The 25134-nt window shown below is 47.2% G+C and overlaps 1 protein-coding gene across 1 annotated transcript in view; it reads left to right on the top strand.

Moving 5' to 3' along the window:
• The window catches only part of B4GALNT4 (beta-1,4-N-acetyl-galactosaminyltransferase 4), a 210301-nt gene that overhangs the window by 173561 nt on the left and 11606 nt on the right, over nucleotides 1-25134 (top strand). Inside the window, exons 9-16 of the mRNA XM_084828719.1 lie at nucleotides 496-562; nucleotides 11287-11430; nucleotides 12678-12787; nucleotides 14810-14910; nucleotides 15828-15910; nucleotides 18451-19741; nucleotides 20904-21217; nucleotides 23173-23326. Coding sequence (XP_084684845.1) covers nucleotides 496-562; nucleotides 11287-11430; nucleotides 12678-12787; nucleotides 14810-14910; nucleotides 15828-15910; nucleotides 18451-19741; nucleotides 20904-21217; nucleotides 23173-23326 — 2264 coding nt within the window. The remainder of the gene's footprint in view (nucleotides 1-495; nucleotides 563-11286; nucleotides 11431-12677; nucleotides 12788-14809; nucleotides 14911-15827; nucleotides 15911-18450; nucleotides 19742-20903; nucleotides 21218-23172; nucleotides 23327-25134) is intronic.

Raw genomic sequence — 25134 nt, 5'->3', positions numbered from 1 at the left:
CCCTGCCTCAAACATGTACTGTTACAGTGAGGGTGGGCAGACAATGTCATATTCCATTTGTAACCCTTCTGTGTTTTCCCATGCCTTCCATCTTTTTTCTTCCCACAAAAAAATCTGTAAAGGAGGGAAAGACGGAATAGCTGCACAGTATCTTTTGATTGGTAGCACTCTGAGCTGTCCATCTGGAAGCACCCTGATTCTTGGTCAATAATGTCCAAGAACAACAGGTTGGGAGTAGAACAGACATTTCCTTCATGCAGCTTATTCTCCCAAGGAATTACTTTGGAGAACAGATGAAGAGCCACATGGGGGAAAAACACTCGCCATTGTGAATTTGCAATGAGTGGGAACTTCAGCAACTATCTTCTGGACTCTCCTATATTCCTCCCTCTTCATATTCGTGCCAGCTGCTCTTCCCAAACTCCCTATCCCCACATGCATGAGCATACAAATATATGCACATTGATTGATTTACTGCTCTCCTGTCTCTTTCAGTGGCGGGTTTTCCTTCCCAGTTTCAAGTTTGAGGTGGTTGATTCCCCCTACATCTCACTCTATACAGGTAAATTCTTTCCTTGAGGCTTTTCAGCCTTACACAATTCGTCCTGCATACCAGCAGGTTGGACTGCAGTGTGTGTTGTTAATGTGTGTGTAAAGGAAAGACAGAGGAAGCATGCATAAGGAGCCATTTGTGTGCATAGCCTGCAAGATTCAGCATTGTTAATTTGTCTTGCCTGTACTGAGCCCTCTTTTTTCATGCCAAGAAGCACCATTGTGCCAGGCGAGGGGCTCACCTTTTTAGCATAATGTGTTTTAAGAAGCATGGCTTGCCACAAGTGGGATAGAAGTGCAAAGACACTCACACATGCGCGAGCACGCACACGCACACAAACACTCCCTTGCCTCAGAAACGGGGAGATCTACCACACCCACTACCTCCCATGACCTATAACAATAGCCAGAAAGGGTGCTTAACTCTTTGTTGTAGCCTGATTAAGGAACTCCTCCCGAGTTACGTTTGTCTTGCTGTCTTTTGGGAGTCAGATAAAGTGTGCTAACCTGAGCTTTTGGCAGTTAGTAGTTTCATTAGTTAACTATTGTGAGTGTGTGTGTGTGTGTGTGTGAGTGTGTGTTTAAATTTGATTGGCATATAGATATAGATATGTTCTCTTTTATACTGTTCTTTAATTTGTTTGGTCTTACTACTTGCTGTTTTTATTGCTGCTTGATTTGATTAGCTTGTTTTTGTTGGTTTTCTGTTTATGCTCTCTGGCCTTTTATTGTTTTAATCATATAACTGCTGTGGTTCTATTATTATTATTATTATTATTATTATTATTATTATTATTATTTAATAACATGGCTCTTTATGGAATATATAAACTGTCCTGAAGGCCATTCTGGTAAAAAGGTGGGGTAGAAATCCTTTAAATACATTCATTTCATTAAATAAACTCCCCCTCAGAGAGTCTTTTCAGGGCTCTCCCAGCTGCCTTTATTGGCCTTCTCCTTCCCCAGACATCACCCTCTGATTGCCTCACCAGCTGGACTGCAGCCTTTTCAGCCCATCTCCTGCTGCCCGCCTTAGGGTCCTGCTAGCTGCTACTCTTCAAGAGAGAGAACTGGGAGAACTGGGCCAGGCTGACAGTTGCCACTCTTGGGCTTTGCTGGCGGTGCCACCCTGCCACAGTTCTCTGGCTGCAAGTCCCTCTGAAGAACACAACCAGCAGCTTGAGAAATTTGTAGCATCCTGGGACATCACCTGCCTTTCAGGCACAGAGCCAACTATTACAATCCATGTTGAGGGTGAATTCTGGCTTTTCTGAACAGAATTAGGTAGGTACAGAGGCATCAGGGTGAATAAAGCTGCAGTCCTGTGCACACTTACTTGGGAGTAAGCCTCACTGAGCACCAGGGGAATTAGTTCTGGATGAACACACATAAGACTGAAATGTAAATATGTTTTGTTTTATTTCTTTCAAAAGAAAAAGAGAGAAATAATCATTTGTAGGGGCAGCATCCAATTTGACACTGGTGCTAACATAAATGATGTTGTGCTAGTGTAAGCAACCTCTAGTGCAATGCCAAGAGGGTTTTCCGGGGACACCTGGCACGCTAGCAAATGCTATTAGCATTCTGCTAGAGGTCGCTTGTGCTAGCACAACGTAAATCACGTTAGCACTAGTGTTGAATAGGATATTGCCGGTAGACTGGAAATCCTCTTGAAGTCATTTAGTCCAATACCCTTTATGCTGGACCATCTTTACTTGACCACCTTTGGCAGCCCAGAATGCTCACTTTATTGTGGGGCATGAGCAAAGAGCTGGGCCACTGTTCCATGCTTGTAGGGTGGGGGATACACTTGATAAAACAGTGCCAGGTGGATCAAGCAACTGAGCCATGAAAGGCATGCAGTCCCAGCCTTTGAAAAACAAACAAACCAAAGAACTACAAATAAAATAGCATGTAGTCATGATCCTTCACGAAAAGCCAATGGGGATTAAGGAGTGTGTGTGCATAGATTTTACTGGGCATAACACAAGCAGCAGTTTTTGTTGGTGCCCTGTGTAAGCAGCTGCCGTGCTCTTCTTTTTCCAAGGGTTCCCACGGACCTTTCACCTTGAGTCTTGTTTTGCCTCAGAGCAAAAAGGAAGAGGCCGGCACAAAAGCACCCCTGGCAAAGGCCCATCAGCTGGTGCTCTCAAAGCTGAGTTATGAAGACCTGTCTTGTAAGCAGGGATGGATAGTGCTGAGTTTAATTAAATCCATAGATCTTATACTTCCTTCCTCATAACCTGGCCTGGCAGCAGGAGGCACTTGATGAATAGATCCCTGCCTGGCACTCAACACACAAGGCGCCTGTAATTAAGTATCCTGTGTAAGGTGTAGATAAGGTGGAGGGGTTGGGCAGGTCAGCCTCTTCCATTCAGCCATACGAGGGCTCGATTGGCACGAGAAGGATAGTGGCAATTGGGATATTGACAGAAGTGCCTGCAAGACAGATGGGCTGTGGGGGGATATTTCCTTCTGGATCCATCAGTCATGGTGAGTTTTCTCCTCTACCTTCTGATCTGCTGCTTGCACCCCACAAGGAGTGATTTTCTTGTTATCTCACTCTCCGCCTGCGACTCTTTCCTGTGTTGGGCGACAGTTGTTAAGCGGGAGTAATTGCACTTGAAGTTACAAGACTCCATGCCATCTTTTGAGGGAAGCCTAAAAGATGATCTCGTAGCACTTAATATATTTTCAGCCACTGCACAGATAATCATCAACATATGATCTTTCTTCAATATCAAAAGGGACTCTTAAGATGTGTCCACAAGTGCATAGATGGATTTCACATTGGTGCATGCAGCTAATCCATGCAATCTACACTGCGGCTCAGTTGTACATCACCTGCATGCAATATTTTATTTTATTTATTTTACATCACCTATATTCCACTTTTCAAAAGTAATTAGTGAAGAAATGTATCAACATAATACAATAATTAGAGCAATTTAACAAACAACTGAAAATAGAATCAGTCAAGCAGCAGTTTATCAACCAACAACCTCAAAGACTAAATGGAAGAGATTCAGTTTTTGTTAGCTTTACAAAAGATCATGAGGTTGAACATGCCTCTTAGGGGAGGGCATTCCATATTATTGAGGCAACTACTGAGAAGGACCTGCTCCTAGTAGATGCCAATCTTGCCTCACTAAAAGATGGAACCATGAGTAGAGCTTCCTTGGTAAAGCTTGGGCTAGGGGGTCTCCAAGAAGGGGTCTCCTGAGATACTCCAGACCTAGTCCATTTAGGACAGGGGTGGGCAAATTCCATGGGCTGAGATGCTGCATTACCCCCTGGAATTCACCACAAGCCATACACACTGCCACACATACACACTGCCACTACCAGAAGTAGCCACATGACCAGATTCCCAGCACTTCTGCTAGAAAACAAGGTGACTGGGGAGGATGCACCTTGTTCCCCAGCAGAAACAAGGTGCACGCTCCCCAGGGGGGTGAATTGCATCCACCCCCCAGACCACCAAACAGCTGTTTGTCAGGCAGGAAGTAGTGCTATTTTGCTGGGAAACAACGTGCATGCTCCCTGCCCACCTTGTTTCCCAGCAGGAGCACTGGGAATCCAGTGGCAGGGCAGCAGGAGAAGACCCAGTGATCTACTCTTTTCTGCTTTTCCGTACCCAAGTTTCACCTACCCAATCTCTTGCCTCCTTGCCTTTCTACCACTGCTCAATCCTTTATTTTCTTTGCAAAAAAAAAAAGTTACTTTCTGGACTCTAGAAATCCCAAGATGGTTTGCAACGTTTCAGTCATGGAGTCTAAGCACTAATCTGCATATCTGGAATCCCCTTTTTAAAGATATAGAATTGCTGTCTCCAGCCTTGGGCAGTCAGCAAGCTGCCAGCGTATTAACCTGTGCAGAATATAGCAACACAATTATGTTGGTAGTCAACAAACATGAATCAGCTGATCACAGGGGATTCCCTTGGGAACATCAGCAGTGTGACTGGGCCACAGATCATGGGACGTGCACCATGGTCATTACCACATGGCACTTTCCCTAACATGTGTCCACATAAGGTCAGCAATGATGGATTGAATGGCTCATTATGGTTTGAGGAGGACTCTGTACAGCTGGCTCACATTTGCCAGGGCAGGAGACAGCCTGTCTTATTGTGCCACATACTGCCTGAAGGGATGGGTGAAAGCAGCTGTGGCCAGAGCAGAGTTAGACTGGTCTTGTATGGTGGGTGGAAAGAACTGGCCTGGATGCAAATGGCTTGGGCAGCTGCTACTAAAATGCCTAAAAGCAGCCTTCCCCAATGTGGTGCCCTCCATATGTGTTGGACTACAACTCCGATAATCCCCAGACAGTTGGTTGGGGAATGCTGCCTTAGAGCAAATCTCCCACGTAAAGCCTGTGTATTAACTTTTCATGCAAAAGTGAAAATTTCATCCTTAGCAATTCCCAGAGGAAGCCTGGTTCCTCTTCTATTTTTATTGCTTAAAATGTATTAATTTTTTCTTCAAAAAAAGAATGCACGTGCATACAGCCAACATAAAACATAATGATAATAATTGATCATCCATAGAATACCTTTAAAGCATTATTTTCATTCTTCTATTTATGTTCTACTTAATTAAATAAATTCAAAATCCCCCCAAATCCAATTAATTCACATGACACAAAAATGTAACAAAGGTGTCCTTTCCTTATACTTTACATCATTACTGGTATTTCTTGCCTGATATTTTCTTAGTCTTACCTTGTTCTAAAATCTAATAAAAGCTTGCCATTTTTCCAATAATGAGAAGCTTTACTTCTCAGACCAATGATTGAAACTAAGTTAACTTGTTCATTAATGGTACTTGCCAAGTCCTTTGCCTAACACGCAGTGGCATTAATCTTCTCACAAGCCACCTTGATAGCTTCATCTTGAATTTCTACAAATTCAGGTCCATTTCCTCCCTCGTCATGTTGGAAAGTGCCTCCAGTTAACTCGGAATTAGAATTGAGCAGGCTAAGTTGTTGACATGGGAGACTGACTGGCAAAGCCGCCTCTCGCTTTTCTGCAGCTGTATCAGCTCCATAGTGACATGAGTGAAAACCTGCGCTGTCAGTGAGCTAAACAGATGTGGCTAGAAAATCTACAAGGCACGTTTTATAAATAAGAGTGAAGTGACCTTTATGGCTGTCTTTTCAGTGCTTCAAAGCGCGAAGACTTTGCTCTCATGTTATAGCATCAAAGTTCTTATATCACATCCTTTATTTTTGTGTCATTAAGTGGTTGTGTGATATTTCCTAGCAGATTTTAGGGCAAATGCCCCAAAGGGGAGAAACAAAATAAGTATGTTTTATATTTGTGTCCTGTTTACTCCAGGCTGCCTAGGGAAAGGGGTGGAGATATATTAAGCATTTTTTAGAGGTTCTATTTCAGCATTCAACCTGGGGAATTAGAGACTGGAGTTGCTTTCATTGTGTCAAAAGCATCTTTTCCCTCACCATGGCTAGGAAAGCTTTAATCACAGCAAGGGTCTAACATTTTCAGAATGGTTCCAGTTTATTATGATGTTTATTTGATTTTTTTTTTTTAATTTAGCGTTGTGCTACAAAGGCTGAAGTGCCTTGCAGGTAACTTATTATTAGCAGCCTTGGAACAATGTTGAAGAAGAAAAAGGAGCAAACGTTTGTAGATACAAGCAAGGAGATGTTTTAACCAGATTATGTTGCCTTTGACGAGGACCTGATTGAAGGTCTCACCCTTTGATTTCTGAAGCTGCCCATCCATTGGCTCTTGTGTCTCCAACATCCCACTATCAGTAATCAGGCAACCTACCCACAATCCCCCCACATTCTGTTTGTGTGCTCATACCAGGGATGGATGAGTTGGTCTCTTTCCAGTCTGTGTCACTTTTGCATATGTTCATCTATGTCCATTCCACACTGTTTCCACCTTAGTCTGATATTTTTATTTTAATCTGCATGAAAATTCACATTCAAAGACATAATTTTCAATGAATTTTGTCTCAAAATAGGCATTTACATTTTTTTTAGCTTTTTGATAAAAAAAAGTTTTTGAGCCAAGAGTGGCATGAGACCATTCAGGAAGTGTGAAAGGCAGTGAATAACTTAAGTTCCAATCCACACTTTAGGCCAGAAGGTGCAGATCAGATCAGTTTGTATCAGAATTTGAATGACTGCATTCCTCAAGCATCCATCGTTCCAGCCCATTATTTCAGAATCTCTGGTCAACAGTATAAACTGGTTTACAAGGCAGATAGATGTCAGCTATAGGCTTTGTTAGCTAAGAATGCACTAAATTTCCCCTTTCTGCCCTGCTCTTTTTATGCAAAAACACAATAGGTTCAGCACCTTGAATAGCTCCTTTAGAGTTCTGGCTGGTTCTGATTGAAACCCAGAATGGATTTGCAGCCCCACCAAAATTGGAGCCACCAGCCTCCACTGAGTAGAACTATGCACCAAGCAGAAGGGTTCACTTTCTCAATGTGAACATAGGATATAAAAGTTTTGTTCCTAAAATAGTTGTGATAACAGGCTTCCAGGAAAAGTAGACATCTGCTGCTTTTATTAAACGCATTGGACTAGTATCGTCTAGAAGAGAGACTACTGAAGATGGCCCAAGGGAACCTGATTTTAAAGCTTTGACCAACTAGGGACATGCTGAATGACCCTAAGTCACCTTCTCTCCAAGCACTTCCGACCTAATGTTCCATGCTTGTAGATTTTTTTTTTTTTTAAGAAATCAAGACTCTGCATAGTAATGCTATGTGTTGATTACTCATCCATGCAATGTTTCTGTCCCCGCTTCCATGAGCAGCTGGTCCCTGGAGGACCTTTTTGAGATGCTTCCTTTTTCTGAAGTAACATTCTTCTGCATGGAGGTGCTCACATGTTTTCTTGAACAACTTCATTCATGAGCCTAGAGCACTATGTAGGAAGCAGAGGTCAGTCTCTGTTCTCCAGCTGTGAAATGGGAAATAGCATAGACTCCTTGACTAAGGCTGTTGTGAGAATAATAGGCAGGTGAGTGCTTATACCACTTGGCCCATAAAGGGTTCAAAAATAGGTCAAAGCAGCAACAATAAACTTGTCAAAATTACTAACGTTCCTTGCCCTCCTGCATTGAACAGTCAGAAATGCCATAATCAGTCCTTTGGCCATATGGTTTAGTAACAGCAACTTTTAGAAACCATTATTTCTACGAAGGATATTCTCTTAAGGCATTTTTCATTATCTTTGTTGCAAGGGCAACCACATTTGCCCCTCTTCCTGGAGACCTGAGGTGAGCCAGTGTTCTAAGCACGGGCTGTCTTGGCCTCAAAGAATCACAAGCTGGTGAGCACCACCTGTCTTTAGTGATGGGTGCATCTGCCTGGCTTCTGTCCGACTTGCAGCAGGCCGTGCACAGGCTCTTGCTGACACAAAAAAGAAAGTTAACATTGTAATTCCTCTCCCTCCTCCCAGGCAACCGGGCTGTGTGAGCAAACCGTTGCTCTTTCAGTGGAATGATACACAGTGCAATTAACTTCCCCAGTGTGTGCTATATAGTTCTTCCTTTTCTCTTCCTCTTTTTTCTTTTTTTAAGAAGAGGCTTGGCTTATTTATTGGCCAAGCAAAGAACCAGACCAGAATCCAGAGGATTCAATATGACTACAGTGCCTCTGTCCGTTCCCTTGGCTTTTCAGTATGAAGCAATGATTTGAGCCTGGCCTGTCTTTTGCCCTGCCCAGATGCGAATCCCCCAGTCTTTGTTGCAGAGAGAGAGAGAGAGAGTCAACCAGTCTGCCAAGCTGACTGTTTGCTGTGCTGGCTGAAACCTGCATCACTTGTTTAGGAGGAATTACAATAGGTGCCGACAGTTCTTCCAGACTGGCAATTTTCCATCTGAACTCCTTCAGAACATCACATGGGGAAATTGTGTTGCCTGCTCTGCACCCCATAATCTATCAGTGTTCAGCACTCCACTGCTGGGGGGCGGGAGGGACCGGGGGGTGATTTTTCCCTAAACCAAAAGTGGTGCCTCTTTAAAGAGGTACAGATTCTTCCATTATTGATCTTGCAACAAGTCCCACACTGTCCATCTTCCTGGTCCTTGTCCCATCCTTCCTCCTTCATAATATTTTTAGGCAGAGAGGTATAACCTAAGATAAGTTAACTTAAGGAACTTAACAGAAGGAAAGTTTTCTAGCCCCTCTTCCCCCCTGAAGCTACCTGCACCCGCTGAAAAACTTACCTGGAGGTTCAGGGCCCCCTCATGAACAGTCATCTGTTGGGGTTCTTCTAGCTCTGGATTTCCTGAGCAGGGGGTGGACCAGATGGCCATATCTAGGACATTCATAATAGCTATATGGTCTACAAGACCTCCTCCAACACCATGAGTCTAATGTGAGATGGAGCATAAGGGACTGCTGGGGAAGGGGAGATTGTCCAAAATAGGGCTGGAATCCTAAGATGAATAAACTTACAGCACAATCCTATGCATATTTAGACAGGAAAAAGCCCTACAACTTCCATGACTGGCTGGGGCATGCTGGGAGTTGTAGGACTTTTTTTTTGTCTAAAGATGCTTAGGACTGTGCCCTTAAAGATGTTAATGGAAAGAAAGTTTCCTGTCCCCTCCTCTCCTCTGCAGCCAAACAGTGTTGAGGATGGTCCCCAAGACCCTCTGGAGCGGCTTTTTGGTGGTGCAGGTGCAAGGGGAGGAGGGGATGGAAAACTTTCCTTCCGTAACTTCCTTTAGTTAACCTACCTTAGAATCCAAGCCAAAGTCTTTAAAAAAAAAATACTGAATGTGTGCGATTTCATCCGGTCATCACAGATACCTTGTTAATGACTTAAGCTAATGACATCTAGCAGAAGCAATACCTTACTCTGTCACAATCTCAGAACCAGGTTGTTTTACAGTCCCATCTCACGGTTCGTATTATTTGTCCTCCTCTATTTTTGGCAAGCTGCATTGAGTTTAAAGTGTGTGGAAATAAAAATGAAGTGTCACAAAAACATTGATCTGAATGCACCCTGAGCTGAATTTTTGAAAACTGACTACTTGTTAATTAACGTAATATCCCTCTTAGGACAATTCTGATTCCCTAAATGTGCAACATGTCTCCTGGCTTTATTCACCACACCAGTCTAGCGCCCATCTTTCTAGGCAATCAGTCGTCATGTTAGTTCTGACGTGCCTGCAGACCATGTGGCTTACTAGTTTTGAAAGAGTTTCTCCAGAAAGACTTTGACAGGCTAGAACTGAATACCATCTTCCTGTATGACAGCTGCAAGCTGCACGGCCACAAAACTGCCTCTGTTCATGTAATTGTAGTGCTGATGGGAAGTTTCCCATGAGTGCCTCATCTGGGCCGTCCGTTATAGCTACAGTTGCGGAGCCTTTGGCCAACGCCCTTTTTTGTGCTCCAGCTCTGCCGTGTCAGGTGTTCCCCACCCCCTATCCCACTTACTAGGATTGAGTGGGAAGCCAGATGAGAGAGAGCAATGGACGGCAGCACTTCTAATTTCTTACACTTCTGTGCTTGCCTTGCTTCAGTTACCTAGTACTGATCTGTGAAAACAGACAGCCTCATCTAATAAACATGACATTGGAGGCAGCCAGCGCTTAATTGATATGGCATTTTGTTCCTCCCAGACACCGATGATGTCGTTCCTGGCAGCCTTACAGGTTCGGGGGTGGGGAGGGAGGAGGAGCTGTGCTTTGCCTTTCTGAGCACTTTCATCCCAGGAGAAATTATTCTTTGCTTTGTTTTCTGTTTGTTCAGAAGATCAAATATTTTCAGAGTAACCCTGGTGCAGTATTTATAAGTAGGTGAATGAGATCCCAAGCAAGTGGTGGGGTGTGAGGCATCTGTGAGCTGCCAGGCCTTGTACAGCATTAGCAGCTTTGACTGTTGCTTGGTAAAGGTTTTGTGATAGTATAAGAGGCACAGCTGGTGCAGGGGTCTCTTGGACAATGGAGGGTGCAATTTCCCTCTGGAGCAGAGGCAAGATTGGGAGGCAGGGTAGAGATTTCGTGCCATTTCTGAAAGTTGTGAAGCCTGTGCTTGAAGAGTCTCTTCATGGAGCATGGAGTGGCCCTGATGTGGCTACATATCATGAGGCTTTATACCTTAGATGTAGTATAATTATTCAGCCCCAGGCTTGGCTCTTGGGAGAAGCCAGGTGCCTAATCCAAAACACAGGCACGGTCATGCTCCCAAAAGTCAGGTATTCATCTTAAAGAATAGGCAAATTAAAATGGGGCTGGGGCATACATAGATTTGCATGCATATGTGTGCATGTGCATGTACACGTACACACAAACACACACACACATGTGACTGCCACCACCCCGAGCTCTAGGATACTGGAGAGGGAGGAAGCCATGGCTGAACAGGCACAAGGAGAATCAAGCCAAAGTTCAGGGCACCACCAGACCAGACCACGATTACTCAGAAGGGAAAAATCCTGCCAGAGAAAGAAGTTAATAACAGGGAATGTGGGAAGAGGGGAACCTGTTGAGAGATCGAGGCCATGAATCATTCTTGATCAGGGAAGGAGAGACGGCAGGATGGATCAGCTGTTGCCGTGAGGGCACTAGGAGTCTTCCCAGGAGGTACTTCCTTGCTCCATACCTACATCTGACTTATGTGGGAAATCCAGGAGACATTGGCTGCCTGGGCTTTGCAAAAGTCCAAGACTGCCTGCATATGAGCTTGCCCTTCACCGACCGCACCTCCTTTCTTCTTTTTCCCCATTTCTCCTCAGATGAATCCGGTCTGAAAATGAATGAGGTGGAACATGTGCCTCAGTCCCTTGCCAGCCACACTGGCAGCAACCTCTGGGGTGCACAAAGGGATGAGCATGGAGCAGACATGCTGAAGCCAGACCCTCGGGATGTTTTCTTCCTTAGTAAGTGGGAGGGGGCTTTCTGGTGCAGTCCTTTCGCTTGCCGTGGGGGTTTTAACGGTGAAGAAGGTGTTGGGGAGGAATCGAAAGCATTTGAGATTCTGTCAGTATAAAGTTGTAGGTGTGTTGGGTGTTTTTCCTTCTTATGGGGATAAGTAGCACCAGACTGGACTCCAGAAGGCCTTAGAATTTAGGCCTTCTAGCTTCCCTTAACCTCGCTCTCCTACCCAGTATTCTCCATTGAGGTGTCTGTGGAGATCAGGAAGGAGCACATTTGTTAGGAAGTAACCTGGCCCAAGAGAGAAACACACTTGGCAACTGGAGAGCAGTGCAGCCCCCTGACTATGCTGTAAAGATTATAAAAAGAGCAGGCACTTGGAGGAGAGCTAAGCAATAAGCTGAAGGTGGCATTTATGCAGGATATTTATACATAATCTGAAACCATGAAGTGGAATGATTGCCTTTGTGTTGGCCCTTGAGATTTGGGGGAATAGGCATGGGGGGGGGCTGTTCCTGCATGACTGGATTATATTAGAGATGGATCTGGCCCTGAAAAAAGGCCTCTTGGCCAAAAATGTTTTATATCTCCAGTAAATTTTAGCTGCACAGCCATAGCCTCTTAGGGAGAAGGTGACCCACAGTCTAGATCAAAAACAGAAGAGTGTCTGGAATGGCAGACCACATAGTCAAGGCCACCAGTATCTGCAGGTCTGTGTGTACTCTCTGCGTTGACTCTAACCTAGACCAGGTGCTAAGAAGAGAACAAGTGAATTCTGCTATCGGTAAAAATTTTGCAAATTAAGAGAGATCGTGTACATTTGCTTATTTGAAATAATAGGCTCCACGAATTTATTCTGTGTTGGGGAGGAGCAAGGAGCTATTGTGGGCACCAAAGTTCCCCCACCTTCCAACTCACTCTCAGTCAGTGGAAATGTTAGGCCTGTTTCTCTCAAACAGCAGATGAGACAGTAAATTTGTGTCCAGACTATAGCGCTTCATAGTGCAGGCAAGGGCTCACAAAATGAGTGCTCCTCCCGCCATACAAAAAGAACTGTTTCCTCATAGAATGCTAGAAGCCAGGAAGAAGGATATTTTGGTATTTACCCAGCGTATAGAATGCAAGATAACAACAGTCTAGGGCAGGTGATGAGTCAAGTTGAATTTGAGTGGACTTGGGAACCTTGTGTGGTCTGGGAAGGTCTCTTGGCTTGATCCTGTGGCTTCCTCTGACTTAACTGCCTTTATCTCAGCTCCCCAGATTGAGCCGTCCCATGTGGAGAATGTGTTGGTGCCCTGTGCTTACAGCCCCACATATGTGGTGAAGGACTTCCCCATTGCCCGCTATCAGGGCCTGCAATTTGTAAGTGTCCCATGGACTGTAGCACCCCCCTTCTTTGTCCGTGGAGAGGTATCTCCACTTTTTTGCCATCGTTTGTCCCTATGCATCTGTACAATGTAATGAAGAGACACAGTCTCAGGATTGGGGGGCGGGGGAGTTTTATTCCTTGAAGTAGCCCAATGCGTATTAACCCTGTATAATAGATATGGGCATTCTTCAGGGGCTAAAACTAGAAAGGGACAAAAACACATGAATATACCTTTTAAAATAAAACAGGTCAAAAATCATTATAATAATAAACACACTGAGATAATGCAAGGAGTGTGGCGGACAGCATTTAAAAAAGCATGGCAAACAAGATGCACTGATCTTCTGAAGAAACAGAAAGAAGCATCTTTTAGCTGGCGAAACTATAGTTTAACATTTAATCATGCAACAAACACTTTGCAGGGAAGCATTTAAAAGAATTGGCACATTATAGAGGACATTAGTGGTTGCCAAGACACGCCTATGATTCCCTTGAAAAGAACAAGGAATATCAAGGACATGCGAATAGGAAGTGAATTTAGGGAGTGTTAAGCAGAGATGCTACAATGTCCTGCCAGGCGCTGTGGTTCCCACAGGACATCATCCATGTGGGCATTGTGTATACTGTAAATACTTTTGCAAGGTGACGGAATTCAAAGACCTGACTAACCCAAAATAATATGCCCTGAAACAACTCACCACTTGTACTACAGGTTGTGTGGTTTATGCCATCCGAAGCCCCTCTAACAAACTCTGTGTGGGAAAAATGACCAGGGCTCTTAAATTGCAGATGGGAGAGCATCTGTGCAATATTAGAAATAAGAAGTAGGGCACCCCTTTGGTAGGACATTTTGTAGAGCAAAACCACCCTGCAAAAGGTACTAGGTTTGGGGCTTTGCAAAAACTTTCTACAAATGACAATAGAATCCTACTTTTTTTTTCTTTTTTTTTAAGGCCTTGAATGGATTTGAAAACATTGACCCTTGGAAGCCTTAATAAGAATGAGAGTTTCTGCCTCTTTTGAAAATCTCAGGACTTTTGAGACACTCCCTAAGAATATGGTGCTTGTGCAAAATTGGGAGATCTTCAGTCTAATCAATAACCAGAAGAATACAGCTGAAATGTTTCAGCACAGACATGTCACCAGTCGCGGGAGTCACCTTGGAGGCATATTTTTTTCAGAGATCTCTACAGGGAATTTTAGAAATACTAAATTACACAGGCATTATTGCAGTGAGATATTGATAATGATTTTTCACTTGTGTGTTTTATTTTAAAATGTATATCCGCGTGTTTTTCTCCCTTTCTGCTTCTGGTTTAGCCACTGAAGAAGGCCCATATATATCATGCAGGGCTAAAACGTGTCGGCTACTTCAGCGAATAAATCTATATTTCTTTTTTCAACATCCTGAGACTTGGTCTCTTCATTCCATTGGGTTATGTCGGATGTTCTCCCATTTTGTCTGACCGTATGCATCTGTAAACTGGTACATTGTGGGAAGGGGGTTATTCCCGAAGTGCTCTGTAAACCAAATCCAAAAGGCATAATGGCTGGGTCCCTGCTGGCCAGCACCATGATTCGAGATCACAATGTTTTAGCAGGGATGGGAGAAATACTAGTGAACCGAGAAAGATGGGAAGGGTGCAATCCAGATTGGAAGAAAGGGTACAGAGACAAAAAAGGGAAGGATGCAGAGTAGTGCTGGGTGCCACCTGAGCACTAGAAATCCTCTTTTGGTTCCTGTGCTTCAGCAGGCACAACATGCTGTAGTGGAAGCTTGCTTCTGATTATGCACAGGCAGGTGTAATTCTAGCCACTCTCAGCCCCAGTTGGGAGAGCTTGTGCACATGGCCTCCATGTGACAACATGTATTCTAGGATGTGCCCCAGGAAGGAGCCCCTGCCCCTGCTCCATATAATGCCTCCCTTCCCTCTTCCTCCTCCACCCTCTCTGTAGACACTGGAAAACGTACCTCCTTTGCTGTGACTCTTCTCACCAGGTTGCCCCTCCCACAGGTCTACCTCTCATTTGTTTACCCCAATGATTTCACCCGGCTCACACACATGGAGACTGAGAACAAATGCTTCTACAGGGAGTCCCCGCTCTACCTGGAAAAGTAAGTGTCAAGCGAGAGGGTGATAAAGAAGCCAGCTTCCTTGTTGCAAAGGGAACCATAGAGCTGTAGACAACCTGTCACGTGGCTTGTGTTGGGGATGGGGAGACTGTCCTCTCCTGGCAGATGAAGCGTACACCTGAAATGCAGAAGATGAGTGTGACAAACACGTATTTGGCCCTGGGCCCTCTGCTGTGTATGACCGTAGAAGGGCTAGTGGCAAAGCTGACCTTCTGTCTGTCATGTGGACGGACACTGTTAATTGGGGATGGGGCAGAGAGGGCTATCCAGCCACATTTTACCACATGTTACAGGGGCTACCAAGTAGTCCGCCTAGAGCAGGAGCTTTCTATCACTGATGGATTAGAAATGGCAGGTGGGAAATGCCATTCTTGTTCCTTGGCCCTCTTTCCTTTCCGAGATATCCAGACTGTTCCTAGCCATATTTGTGCAGCCACCCTTGATCTTCATGCTCCTCAGGATTGGTCAAAGCCAGGTGCAAATTCCTCCTTCTGAACTCTGTGGCACTAGCATTGCAGGTCTGAGTTATTGCCTCTCCTCCGCTTCCTGATCCCATTATATTTCATCCACGTGCATCTATAGCAAGCATGGTGAAGGCAGAATTCGTGGCCTCTGCTACTTGGGTGCTCTAAAGCTCAGTTTCAACAAAGCCTCTATCCATCAGTGTGTCTGTGTGCGCGCACACGCGCACACACACGAGAGGCTCTGGACCTCAAAAGCTTCTGCAACGTTGTTGTTTTTACTACAGTAGATGACCCCTCTAGAATCTGCCTCTGTGAAAAGCAGTCTAAATGCCTCTTACCATCCCCTCCTAAGCTAAAGGCCACAAGCTATCCTGGGGCAACGGAGTCCTGTGTGTGCTTGTCTTGCATCTGAGATGTCGTTGCTTGCCCCTCCAGATTTGGCTTTTACAAATACATGAAGATGGATGAAGAGGAGGAGGATCCGCACCAGAGAGCCTTTCTCTTCCTGAATCCTGAGAGTAAGTGGTCCCTGGGAAATCCAGCTTCCTCTAGCTAGGAAAGAGTCACTCAGGAGCGTCTCTCCGTCCATTTTGTGAGCAGCATTTGAACCCAGTGTGCCTCTTGCTGGTGTAACAACGTGGAAGTTGGCTGTGCCATCTGCTTGCGGGGCTTGCATTTCCAGCCCTGGCAGGTTATGTCTCTGGGCAGGGCTGTTCAACAGATTGCTGGGTGAGAAAGGGAGGATAACTGCAGGCAACTGAAAAGACACGGAGGGAGAAGAAATTTTGAACATTCTGCAAGAGCAGGGCTGCCTCCAAATTAGATCTGCACAGAATGACCTCCTGCCTCTATTCTTAAGTTTCATCCCTTTTTGGCACAAGCAGTTGTTCAGATTAAAGTAGTATCTGCCATTCCCTGCAATTGAGCACCATTCATATATTCACAACACTAGACTGACTTCTGAATGCATTTACATGGATACTTCCTTTTTAATAGCCTTCCTCACCGGTTCCTGTTAGCTGCTCTCATTCTTCTGGTTACCTCCCTGAAGAAGGCCATGGACAGAGCCCCCCTCCCCCCGCCCACCATCCTTTGCCTGGGCAGAAGACTATCTGATCCTTTGGGGAGCTTCTTGTCTCTCTGCTCCTAGCTACTGCTCTGCCACAGGTTTCCAAAAGTTCACCCAGGCAAGCAGCTTCTGCAGTCCAAAGGCAAAATTGTCCAGAGTCAATTTGTGCTGAGAACAACCTTGGGATTACCTTAAAATGCAATCAATACATTTACCACTCTAAATCTTGTCTGTAGCAGCAAGGATATTAGACCTTCATCACCTTTGGCATACAGCCTTGACTCTTCTCAGTGAATTTATGTGGCTTTGATCATTAGTATGGGGAAAATTCTCTCTTGATTCATCTGAATGGAATGTATGAAGGTTGCGGGTAGGGATGTCAGAGAATTCCGCCACGGATCTCGGTGAGGCCGAATGCCAGTGCATTCGGCCCCCCGAACTCCGTGGCGGAACGGCCTGCCACCCTCCCGCCCCCCCGCGGATCCCCCCCGGGACGAGACTTACCTGGGGCAGATGTTCCGGGCGGCGGCGGCTCCAGCAGCAGCTTTGGCAGCAGTGGCGGCGGCGGCTGGTCTTCCGACTGGCTGCCGCCACCATTTGCAGTCTGTTTTGGTTCCCCCCCCCCCTTCATGATAAGCTACGTAAAGACTTATGTAGCCTATCACGTCTGGGTTAAAAAACAAAAAACAAACGCGTACGCAAATGGCAGCGGCTACAGCCGCCGCCATTTGCGTTCCTTATTTTTGGCCGTCTTAGTCTACGTAAATATTTACGTAGACTAAGACGGCGAAAATAAGGGGGAACGCAAATAGCATCCGCTACACTATTTGCGTTCCCCTTTCTTGTCTTCGTCTTAGTCTACGTAAATATTTACGTAGACTAAGATGGCCAAAAATAAGGAACGCAAATGGCGGCTGTAGCCACCGCCATTTGCGTATGTGGGGTTTTTTGTTTTTTTTTAACCCAGACGTGATAGGCTACGTAAGTCTTTACACAGCCTATCACGGCTGAATTCAGGGACGCAAACGCCAGTAGCTACGGCCGCTGCCATTTGCGTCCCTGCTAGCCAGCGGCCAGATGTCCGGCTGCTGGTGGAGCTGACCAGCGGCTCCGCGGAATCCCCGCGGAGCAGAGCCAGCCGGCCAGGATTCCAGGGGGAGGGATGGAGCGCCTCCCCCCCCCCAGCGGAACCTGGTGGAGCCAGGTAAGAGGGGTTTCGTACATCCCTAGTTGCGTGGAGGACCACGCTACCCAGAATCCTAATTCTGTCCAAAGAGACCAATGTTCTGCATTTAAAACTATTTATGCAAATAAGTACATTTTGCATGAAGTCATTTTGTTATCATATTTAACTTTGATTCCACAGAATTTGCTGACCGGGTCAGATTAGAGGCACAGGAAGAGTTATACATAAATGGAGGTCATAGGGATATATAGCTTGGGGAACATGACTGAGGCCCTGGGAAAAAGACAAGTAGCCCTGCAGGGCACAAACATTCTTCACCCCCTAAATGCTAGGGCCATTCACAGACATTGCCTGCATATTTTCAAATATATTTACAAAACCATAAAGTCCAGGAACCTTTTTTTTTAAGGGTTAAGTTCCTTGGAAATCTGGATTGTGCACAAAATTCTGTGCTTGCAGAATTACAGAAGAGGAATCAGCTTGGATTAAGGCAAACAGTTTTTCAGTGTATCACTAAGCACCTTATAGTCACAGCAATGGTAGTTGCTTATCCCAGTATATGGTGGGGTACAGAGGCTTTGCCTACCAGTGCCCTACACTCACCCTGAATACCTTTCTCCTACTTTTTCCCTGAGGCCTCCTGCAGCCTCTTCCTTCCCCAACCACCTCTTATAGCCCCATCCAACTCGAGGCTTCCTTCCTTGCTCCACTGTCCACCATATCCTTCCCACCTACTAGTCTCCCTAGCAAGCACATACACAAACCTTGAGATTACATCTGCTTTTCCCATTACTATTTTCTAGATTTTCTTGAAGAGGAGGAGGAAGGAGCTGACAGCCCTGAGCCCACCGACCCACTCCCTGATGCCAAGGACAAGCGCCCCAGCGTGTTGGATCCACACGTGTTCCCTGGGGTGAAGAGGAAAGAGAGGCCCTTAACTACAAAGGATTATGGGAACAACATGGACTACTATACCATCTACCAGAAGCAAAAGAGGTTTAAAGAAGAGGGAGCTCTGACAGGGCAGCCTGTCCACACAGGCACAAACAGTGGACCTAGCCTGAGTCCTGTGACTCCATCCAAGGGCTTCCAGGCCTATGACAATGCAGCCCCTCTTGGAGAACAGGTGGTGATCCATGGCCGGTCCCTCAGCTGGGCACGGAATGAGGAGGATGAGGAGAAGGGAAGGAAGGAGGGCGAGCTGGGGCTGCTGTCACCATCAAAGCAGGGCAGCTCCCTCGGCCTCCAGCCCCACCTCCCTGTGCCCTTCCTTGCTGGAAAGGCTAGGCAGCAGGGCCTGAAGGAGGAGAAGCAGTCCAAGAAAGAGGCCAAGAAACCTCCAGAGAAGGTGTATGTGACCCGGCTGCAGCCCAGCAAGAAGAAGGCCCCGTCACAAAAGGATGTTTTCCCTGGAGTCTTCCTCTATCCCAGGCCTCCCAGGAAGGTGCACTTGAACTCCAGAATCCTTCAGCGGCACCCCGCTCCCTCCAACAAACTCTATGCTGTCCCTGGTCATAGGACAGCTTGGCTCACTGGCAATGCCTCCAGGGAAACTGATCCTTCTAAGAGGAAAAGCCAGCAGGCCAGCCGGAAATGGGATCAGCTGTACAATCGAGAGACCCCCAAGGGTAGGGGTAAGCAGAGGATGCGTCCCAGTGTCTCAACGCTGCCTGAGGAAGGGCTGTTCAGCAAAGAGACTTTTGAGGTCACCACCCCGGCAAGGACTACCCTAGACTACAATTCTTCAGAGCTGGTGCTGTCTGAAGGCGTGCGAGTGACGTCCTTCCTGCGGATGTCAGAGATGACAGAATCTCAGCAGGAGGAGGTCAAGGGCCCAGAGAAGGCCCAGGAGGAGGAGGTGGAGGAGGAGTTGTCTGACTATAGCTATGAGAACTCTGAGCTGCAGCAGAGCTGGCTGGAGGACTCCATCAATTGGCAAAGGACGTTCAGCGTCAGCGCCGTGGACTTCGAGCTGCTGCGCTCAGACTGGAACGACCTGCGGTGCAACGTCTCAGGAAACCTGCAGCTGAGTGAGAGTGAGGTGGTGGACGTGGTGGCCCAATATATGGAGAAACTCAACGAGAAGAATGGCGGGTAGGGAGAGGGAATTGGGAAGGGGAGACGATATGCAGGGGCTGGAATGAGACTCCCCCCCCCCACCTCAGTTCCACTCAGGAACTGTGCATTGGTGAAATGCTGGATTTACTTTTGGGCTGCTGGGAGCTGCTTCTAAACATGGTGAGGGATAAGTCAGCAATGTAACCCAACTAAATCTGCCAACGTAACTGCACTACCACTAACTTTAGAACGCAGAGGGGAAGATAGGGTTGTATCCAATATTAGTCCTACTTAGAGTAGACCCACTGAAATAAATTAGGGCTTAAGTTATACTAACATTGGCTACAACCCATAGTAACTATCTTGGGATAATTGCCACAAAACACAGTTTTTCCAGAAGGGCTCAGACAACCCAGACTTACAGCGAACCTTTCTGCTCTAAGGCAGTGGTCAGCCCCAGTTTCATCCAGCAGGTCTTCCTCAGTCCCACTCCTGACAAATCAAAGCCCTTGATTTGTCCTACCATACAAAGGCCAGCTGGCTCAAGGAAGGCCTCACCCATTTGTGGGACTGCCTACAGCTGCCTTGCCCCCACTCTGGTGCCCTCCAGATGTTTGGGACCAACTCCCATCAGCCCCAGCCAGCATGGCCAATGGTCAGGAATGCTGGGAATTGTAGTCTAACAGTCTGGAGGGTGCCAGGCTGGGGAAGGCTGGCCTGCAGAATTCCACTGTGATGAGAAGTCAGGTTACTGTGTAACTGCTTTCATGGCTTGCCTGCCCCTGGTGAGCTCCTCAGGACTGGACATGTTGGGTCAGGGCCTGCACAAAAAGGTCCTTGTCACTTTCGCTAGCAGCTGCTTGGGAGCATTCTGCGTACTTCGGGGCCACTCCGAATTCACCCCTAAAGATCTGAAATGAGGAGGAGGGTTTCTGGAGCAGGGAGGAATGGTAGCTTTGTGGCAGAGCGCATTTCCTGCATGCAGAAGGCCCTAGGTTCAGTACCTGTCATTGCCAGGTAAAGGGGTCAGGTAGGAGATGATGTGAGAGGCCTTTCTGGCTGAGAGCTGCTGTCCATCAGAGTGGGCAATGTGGGGCTGAATGGACAATGGATCTGACCTGGCTTAAAGCAGCATCTTATGAAGAGGGGATTTGGCCTAGCCCAGGACTGTGACTGCTCTATGTTCCCCCACCCACAGCATCTACACCCTCCTGCGAATCATCAATGTGGAGAAACGGCGAGACACCGCCCGGGGCAACCGTTACCTGGTGGAGCTGGAGCTGATGGAGAGAGGCCAGAGGACCGTGCGGCTCTCGGAGTACATCTATGTCCTGCTGCACCAGGGCAAGTCGGAGGACAGCACTGAAGTCAACCCGGAGGGGCCTGCAGCTGCGTCCACTGAATCTCAGCCACCGCCTAGTGCCTGGAGCCTGCTCTACGGAAAGCCCATCCTGTGCCGGCCTCTGCAGCTCAGCTGGAGGCACGATGTTACGGTGCATTTTGTGGTGCCAGGTGAGTGCCTGGGCTCTGCATCCCAGGAAGGAGTGGCTGCTTTCCTAGGCGTGGGGGCGGGGGAGGCAAAGCACGGCTGGAGACCCACAGGAGCACGTTTCGTGAGAGAGTTGAAAATGGTCTGGGAGAGGCTTCATTTTCCTTGCTTTGCACATACATTCCTTATATCCTGCCATGACTAGGGATGTGAGAACTCGCTTGTGCCTGCCGAGCGCAGGCACCTGCAGAGTCTCTGCTGCTGCCCACCCCCACAAGCGGGGCTGCATGAGCTGTCCCAGAACTCCTCGATGCAAGCAGCCATGTGTATGCAAGATGGGGGCTCGCATCGAGGCCTGGGCGGCTGCAGGGCATCCCTGCTGCCACTGCCGCCACTGTAGTGGGGGAGGGGGAGAGGTGCTCCCTTCTTCTCCCCCCACTCCTGTTACAGCAGCAGCAGCAGCAAGGGACAGGCTGGTTGTTTTATGCAAGTGTAAGAGATTTATGTAAAACAACCAGCTTGTCCCTCAGTGCTGCTGCCATCACTGTGGCGGGGGGGGGGGGGGGAGAACAGGATAGGTGCCTTCTTCTTCCCTCCACCCCCACCTGCTATAGCAGCGGCAGCAAGGGACAAGCCGGTCATTTTCCGTCTCTTACGCTTACGTAAAACCACCAGCCTGTCCCTCGTTGCTGCTGACATGGGGACAAGAGGGGAAGGAGGCAGCACCTCTCCTCCTTCCCCCATCCTTGCTACAGTGGCTCCTGCGAGGGACAGGCTGGCCGTTCTACGTAAGTGTAAGAGACTTACGGAAAACGACCAGCCTATCCCACGCCACTGCCACTGTAGCAAGGGGGTGCTCCCTTCTTTCTCTCTCAGTGACAGGCAGCTCGCTGAGGGACCGGGCGCCTGCACTCGTGCCCGATTCAGCACACAGCAAGTCAGGCAAGAGCTCAGGTCCGCAAAATGGCGTCCCAGGGACCAAACCAGTGATTTCTCGCTGGGCTTCAAGCCCCAACCAGACACTCACACCATCCCTAACTGTGACTTCTGGTCAAATAGGTTTTGCTGATTTTTCTAACAGTACAACAAACTGCAAAGCCTGTTTGCCAGAGGAGAAAGTGGGAAGATTATATATACCGCAGGCAGTGAGCCTTCCTTCATACTGCCTTCGGTGTCTGTCTCCAGGCCAAGAAGGGCTTTGATTGAGATCTTGGCCCAATTCATATGTTAACCAAGTGGCTGGGCTGCAGCTTTCCCATTGTTTCCTTTGGTGCTATGGTGACATACGAAATGACAAAGGTTGGGAAGGTAGTGCAGAACTAAGATCTGTCCCAGCAACGAGAGTTCCCCATTTCATAAGTCATCAGGGCGACACGGAATGCAGACATGGGGAAATCAGGCACTTGACATGGCCACAGCCAAGAATTTTTTCCAAGTATAAAGCCAGGAGGAGGCCAAGGTTTTTCTCCTGCTCTGTAAAAGTCCCGGTGGCTGTGTTACCCAACAGGGCAAGCTAATGCTACAAGGATGGCTGCGTATACCATGCAAAAAGAGAAAAGGGGAAGGAAAAAGCCGTGTCCTGTATCCAAAAAGATGAATTCCACAACCTAAATTAGTTATAAGAATGTGCTTCTATTTGCATATACAGAAACCATATTCTGTGGTGAGAATGTGAAAGGGTCAAATATATCCTGATCAATAGGTGATAAGGAAATGACACTAGTGCTTAACTCTACATTTGCATCCTCTCGCTCTATAATTATTTCCTCCTTCGGCTGGTAGAATACTGAATTGCCACAGGCTGAATACCTCTGAAGTCTTGGCTATGTAAGGCACGCACGCACGTGAAGAGTGCTTATTCTCCCGCTGATGTGTGCCCATATCGATAATGCGAGCCCTTCATCATGGAGATGCTGCCCCATGAATGGCGCACTGAAGGTGTGTTGAAATGCTAACGGTCCCTGCTCCTGTCTTGCAGTGAAGAACCAAGCCCGCTGGGTGCAGCAGTTCATCTCAGACATGGCCAGCCTATACTTGAACACCAAGGATGCCAACTTCAACGTTATCCTGGTGGACTTCGATAGCGATGACATGGATGTGGAGAAGGCACTGCAGGAGGCTCACCTGCCCAGGTACCTTAAGCCATGACGACAGCTCTGGAGCCTTGTTCACCGGGTGTTTTTCCTAAGCGCACAGAGCTCAGTCTTGACGCTGCCCAGCTGTCTGCTTTCTGAGCTGGACCACTAATGCTATCCAAACACATTTCATTGTAGAGTTGGGTACAGATAGCCACTAGGGAGATGACTAAGGCTGCTTAAATAAAATCTAATGCTTGATTTCCTCTCCAGATTTCCCAGCATCATGCATGACTAGCCTGGGGGGTGTTTTGCTGAGGGTGCGAATGAGGCTTGAGTAGCAAAAGGTAACACTAGAAATGCCCCAGTACATATGTGTGTATGAGAAGAGGAGCCAACAATAGGATGGAAACTAGATCCGCTATTAAACATGAAGCATATGTGCTCACACATGAGTGAATCAATGAGTGTGTGCGTGCATGCGTGCGTGCGTGCGTGCATGTGTGTGTGTACCTAGCTACAGCCACTTCTTCATTCAATCTGTGTTTTGATGATACCCTTGCTTAATGAGCTGTTGCCAAATACCAAGCAGATGACTGAATCTGCAAACCGTATTCCTATGTTTGCAAGTTTAAGGGCGCAATCCTGTTGAGATAGTAGCCTCTGAAATTGGAGGCTACTGACTATCCAATGCAGGGTGGACAGAGCACGGAGGGGATCCCCTCCTCCACACCTTGCCCACCCTGCATTTGTGGATAGCCGCAGCTTCGGGGAGGGGGAGGGAACAGGCCTGGAGACCTGATAGGAAGCTGTCTAAAGCAGCATCCACAGTCTCCTCCCCTCCCTGCCCCCAGGATCGCCCTCTTTACCCCACCTCCGCACTCCATTTCTGAACGCGGAGATGGCGGCAGCACGGAAAGAACCATGCTGGCTACGACAGGGTGGGGAAACCAAGATCAGACGACCTCAGTTTCCAGAAACCAAAAATATCCTATGGCTGTCTAGATGTCTAGTGGCCATAGGATTGCTCTCCCCATCATTTTAATTGGTGGATTAAGGCTGCAACCCTAAACACGCTTACTAGAAAGTACACCCCACTGAACACAGGGGAACTTGCTTCTGTGTAAGCATGCATAGGATTGCACTGTGTGTGTGTGTGTGTGTGTGTGTTTATTTATAGTGTTCCCCCCACTCCCCATTCTTCTGCTGAAAGGGTGCCCTGATTCATCCATAAAGAAGCCCAAAGCAAACAATATATCAATAAACAAGGGAATAAGAAAATACATCCAATGTTTTAACCAAATATATATACACTTATACCCCTATCCCGGCAGCCAGTATACTAGCCATGCAGACGCACTGTTCAAGGAAACAAAGCCACCCCAGGGCCAGCAGAAGCCAAGTGAAGCATTGGCACTCCTGATTATAAAGTGGGCTAATTCCAACGGTACCCAAGTGGATGTCTCCTTGCACAGCGGGAGCTTCCCTCCCCCCTGCAGCCCCCCCAGTGGGAGTTTCCCTCCCCCTCCTGCCCCCTTCAACCCCCCCCCCGCACACACGCACAACAGTTCTGATCCACCAGGGGCTGCAGGTAGGAATGTACGGATTTTGTTGAATTCGTTCTGTCTGTGTTTCATGGATTGTCAGGTATCTTTCATTTCGTTGTCCACTCACTGATGGAAATGGATTGTGTGGGGGTGGGGGGACGTATGAGAATTGTGTTCCTGTTTGCACTTGTGCAAATGCACACTTGCACCAATGCGCATTAGTGCAAGTCCACATTTGTGCAAATGCTCCCCAAAAGTTTAAAAACAGTCCACAAGTCCACACAACTCAGCAAAAGCCGGTCCGCTGCGGAACCCGCA

This window comes from Heloderma suspectum, chromosome 1 (genome assembly GCF_057233095.1).
Source record: "Heloderma suspectum isolate Gila_16-S chromosome 1, 16-S_ref, whole genome shotgun sequence".
Lineage (NCBI taxonomy): Eukaryota > Metazoa > Chordata > Lepidosauria > Squamata > Helodermatidae > Heloderma > Heloderma suspectum.
Note: the sequence above shows the minus strand (reverse complement) of the source record. Positions and strands in the feature narration are given on the sequence as shown.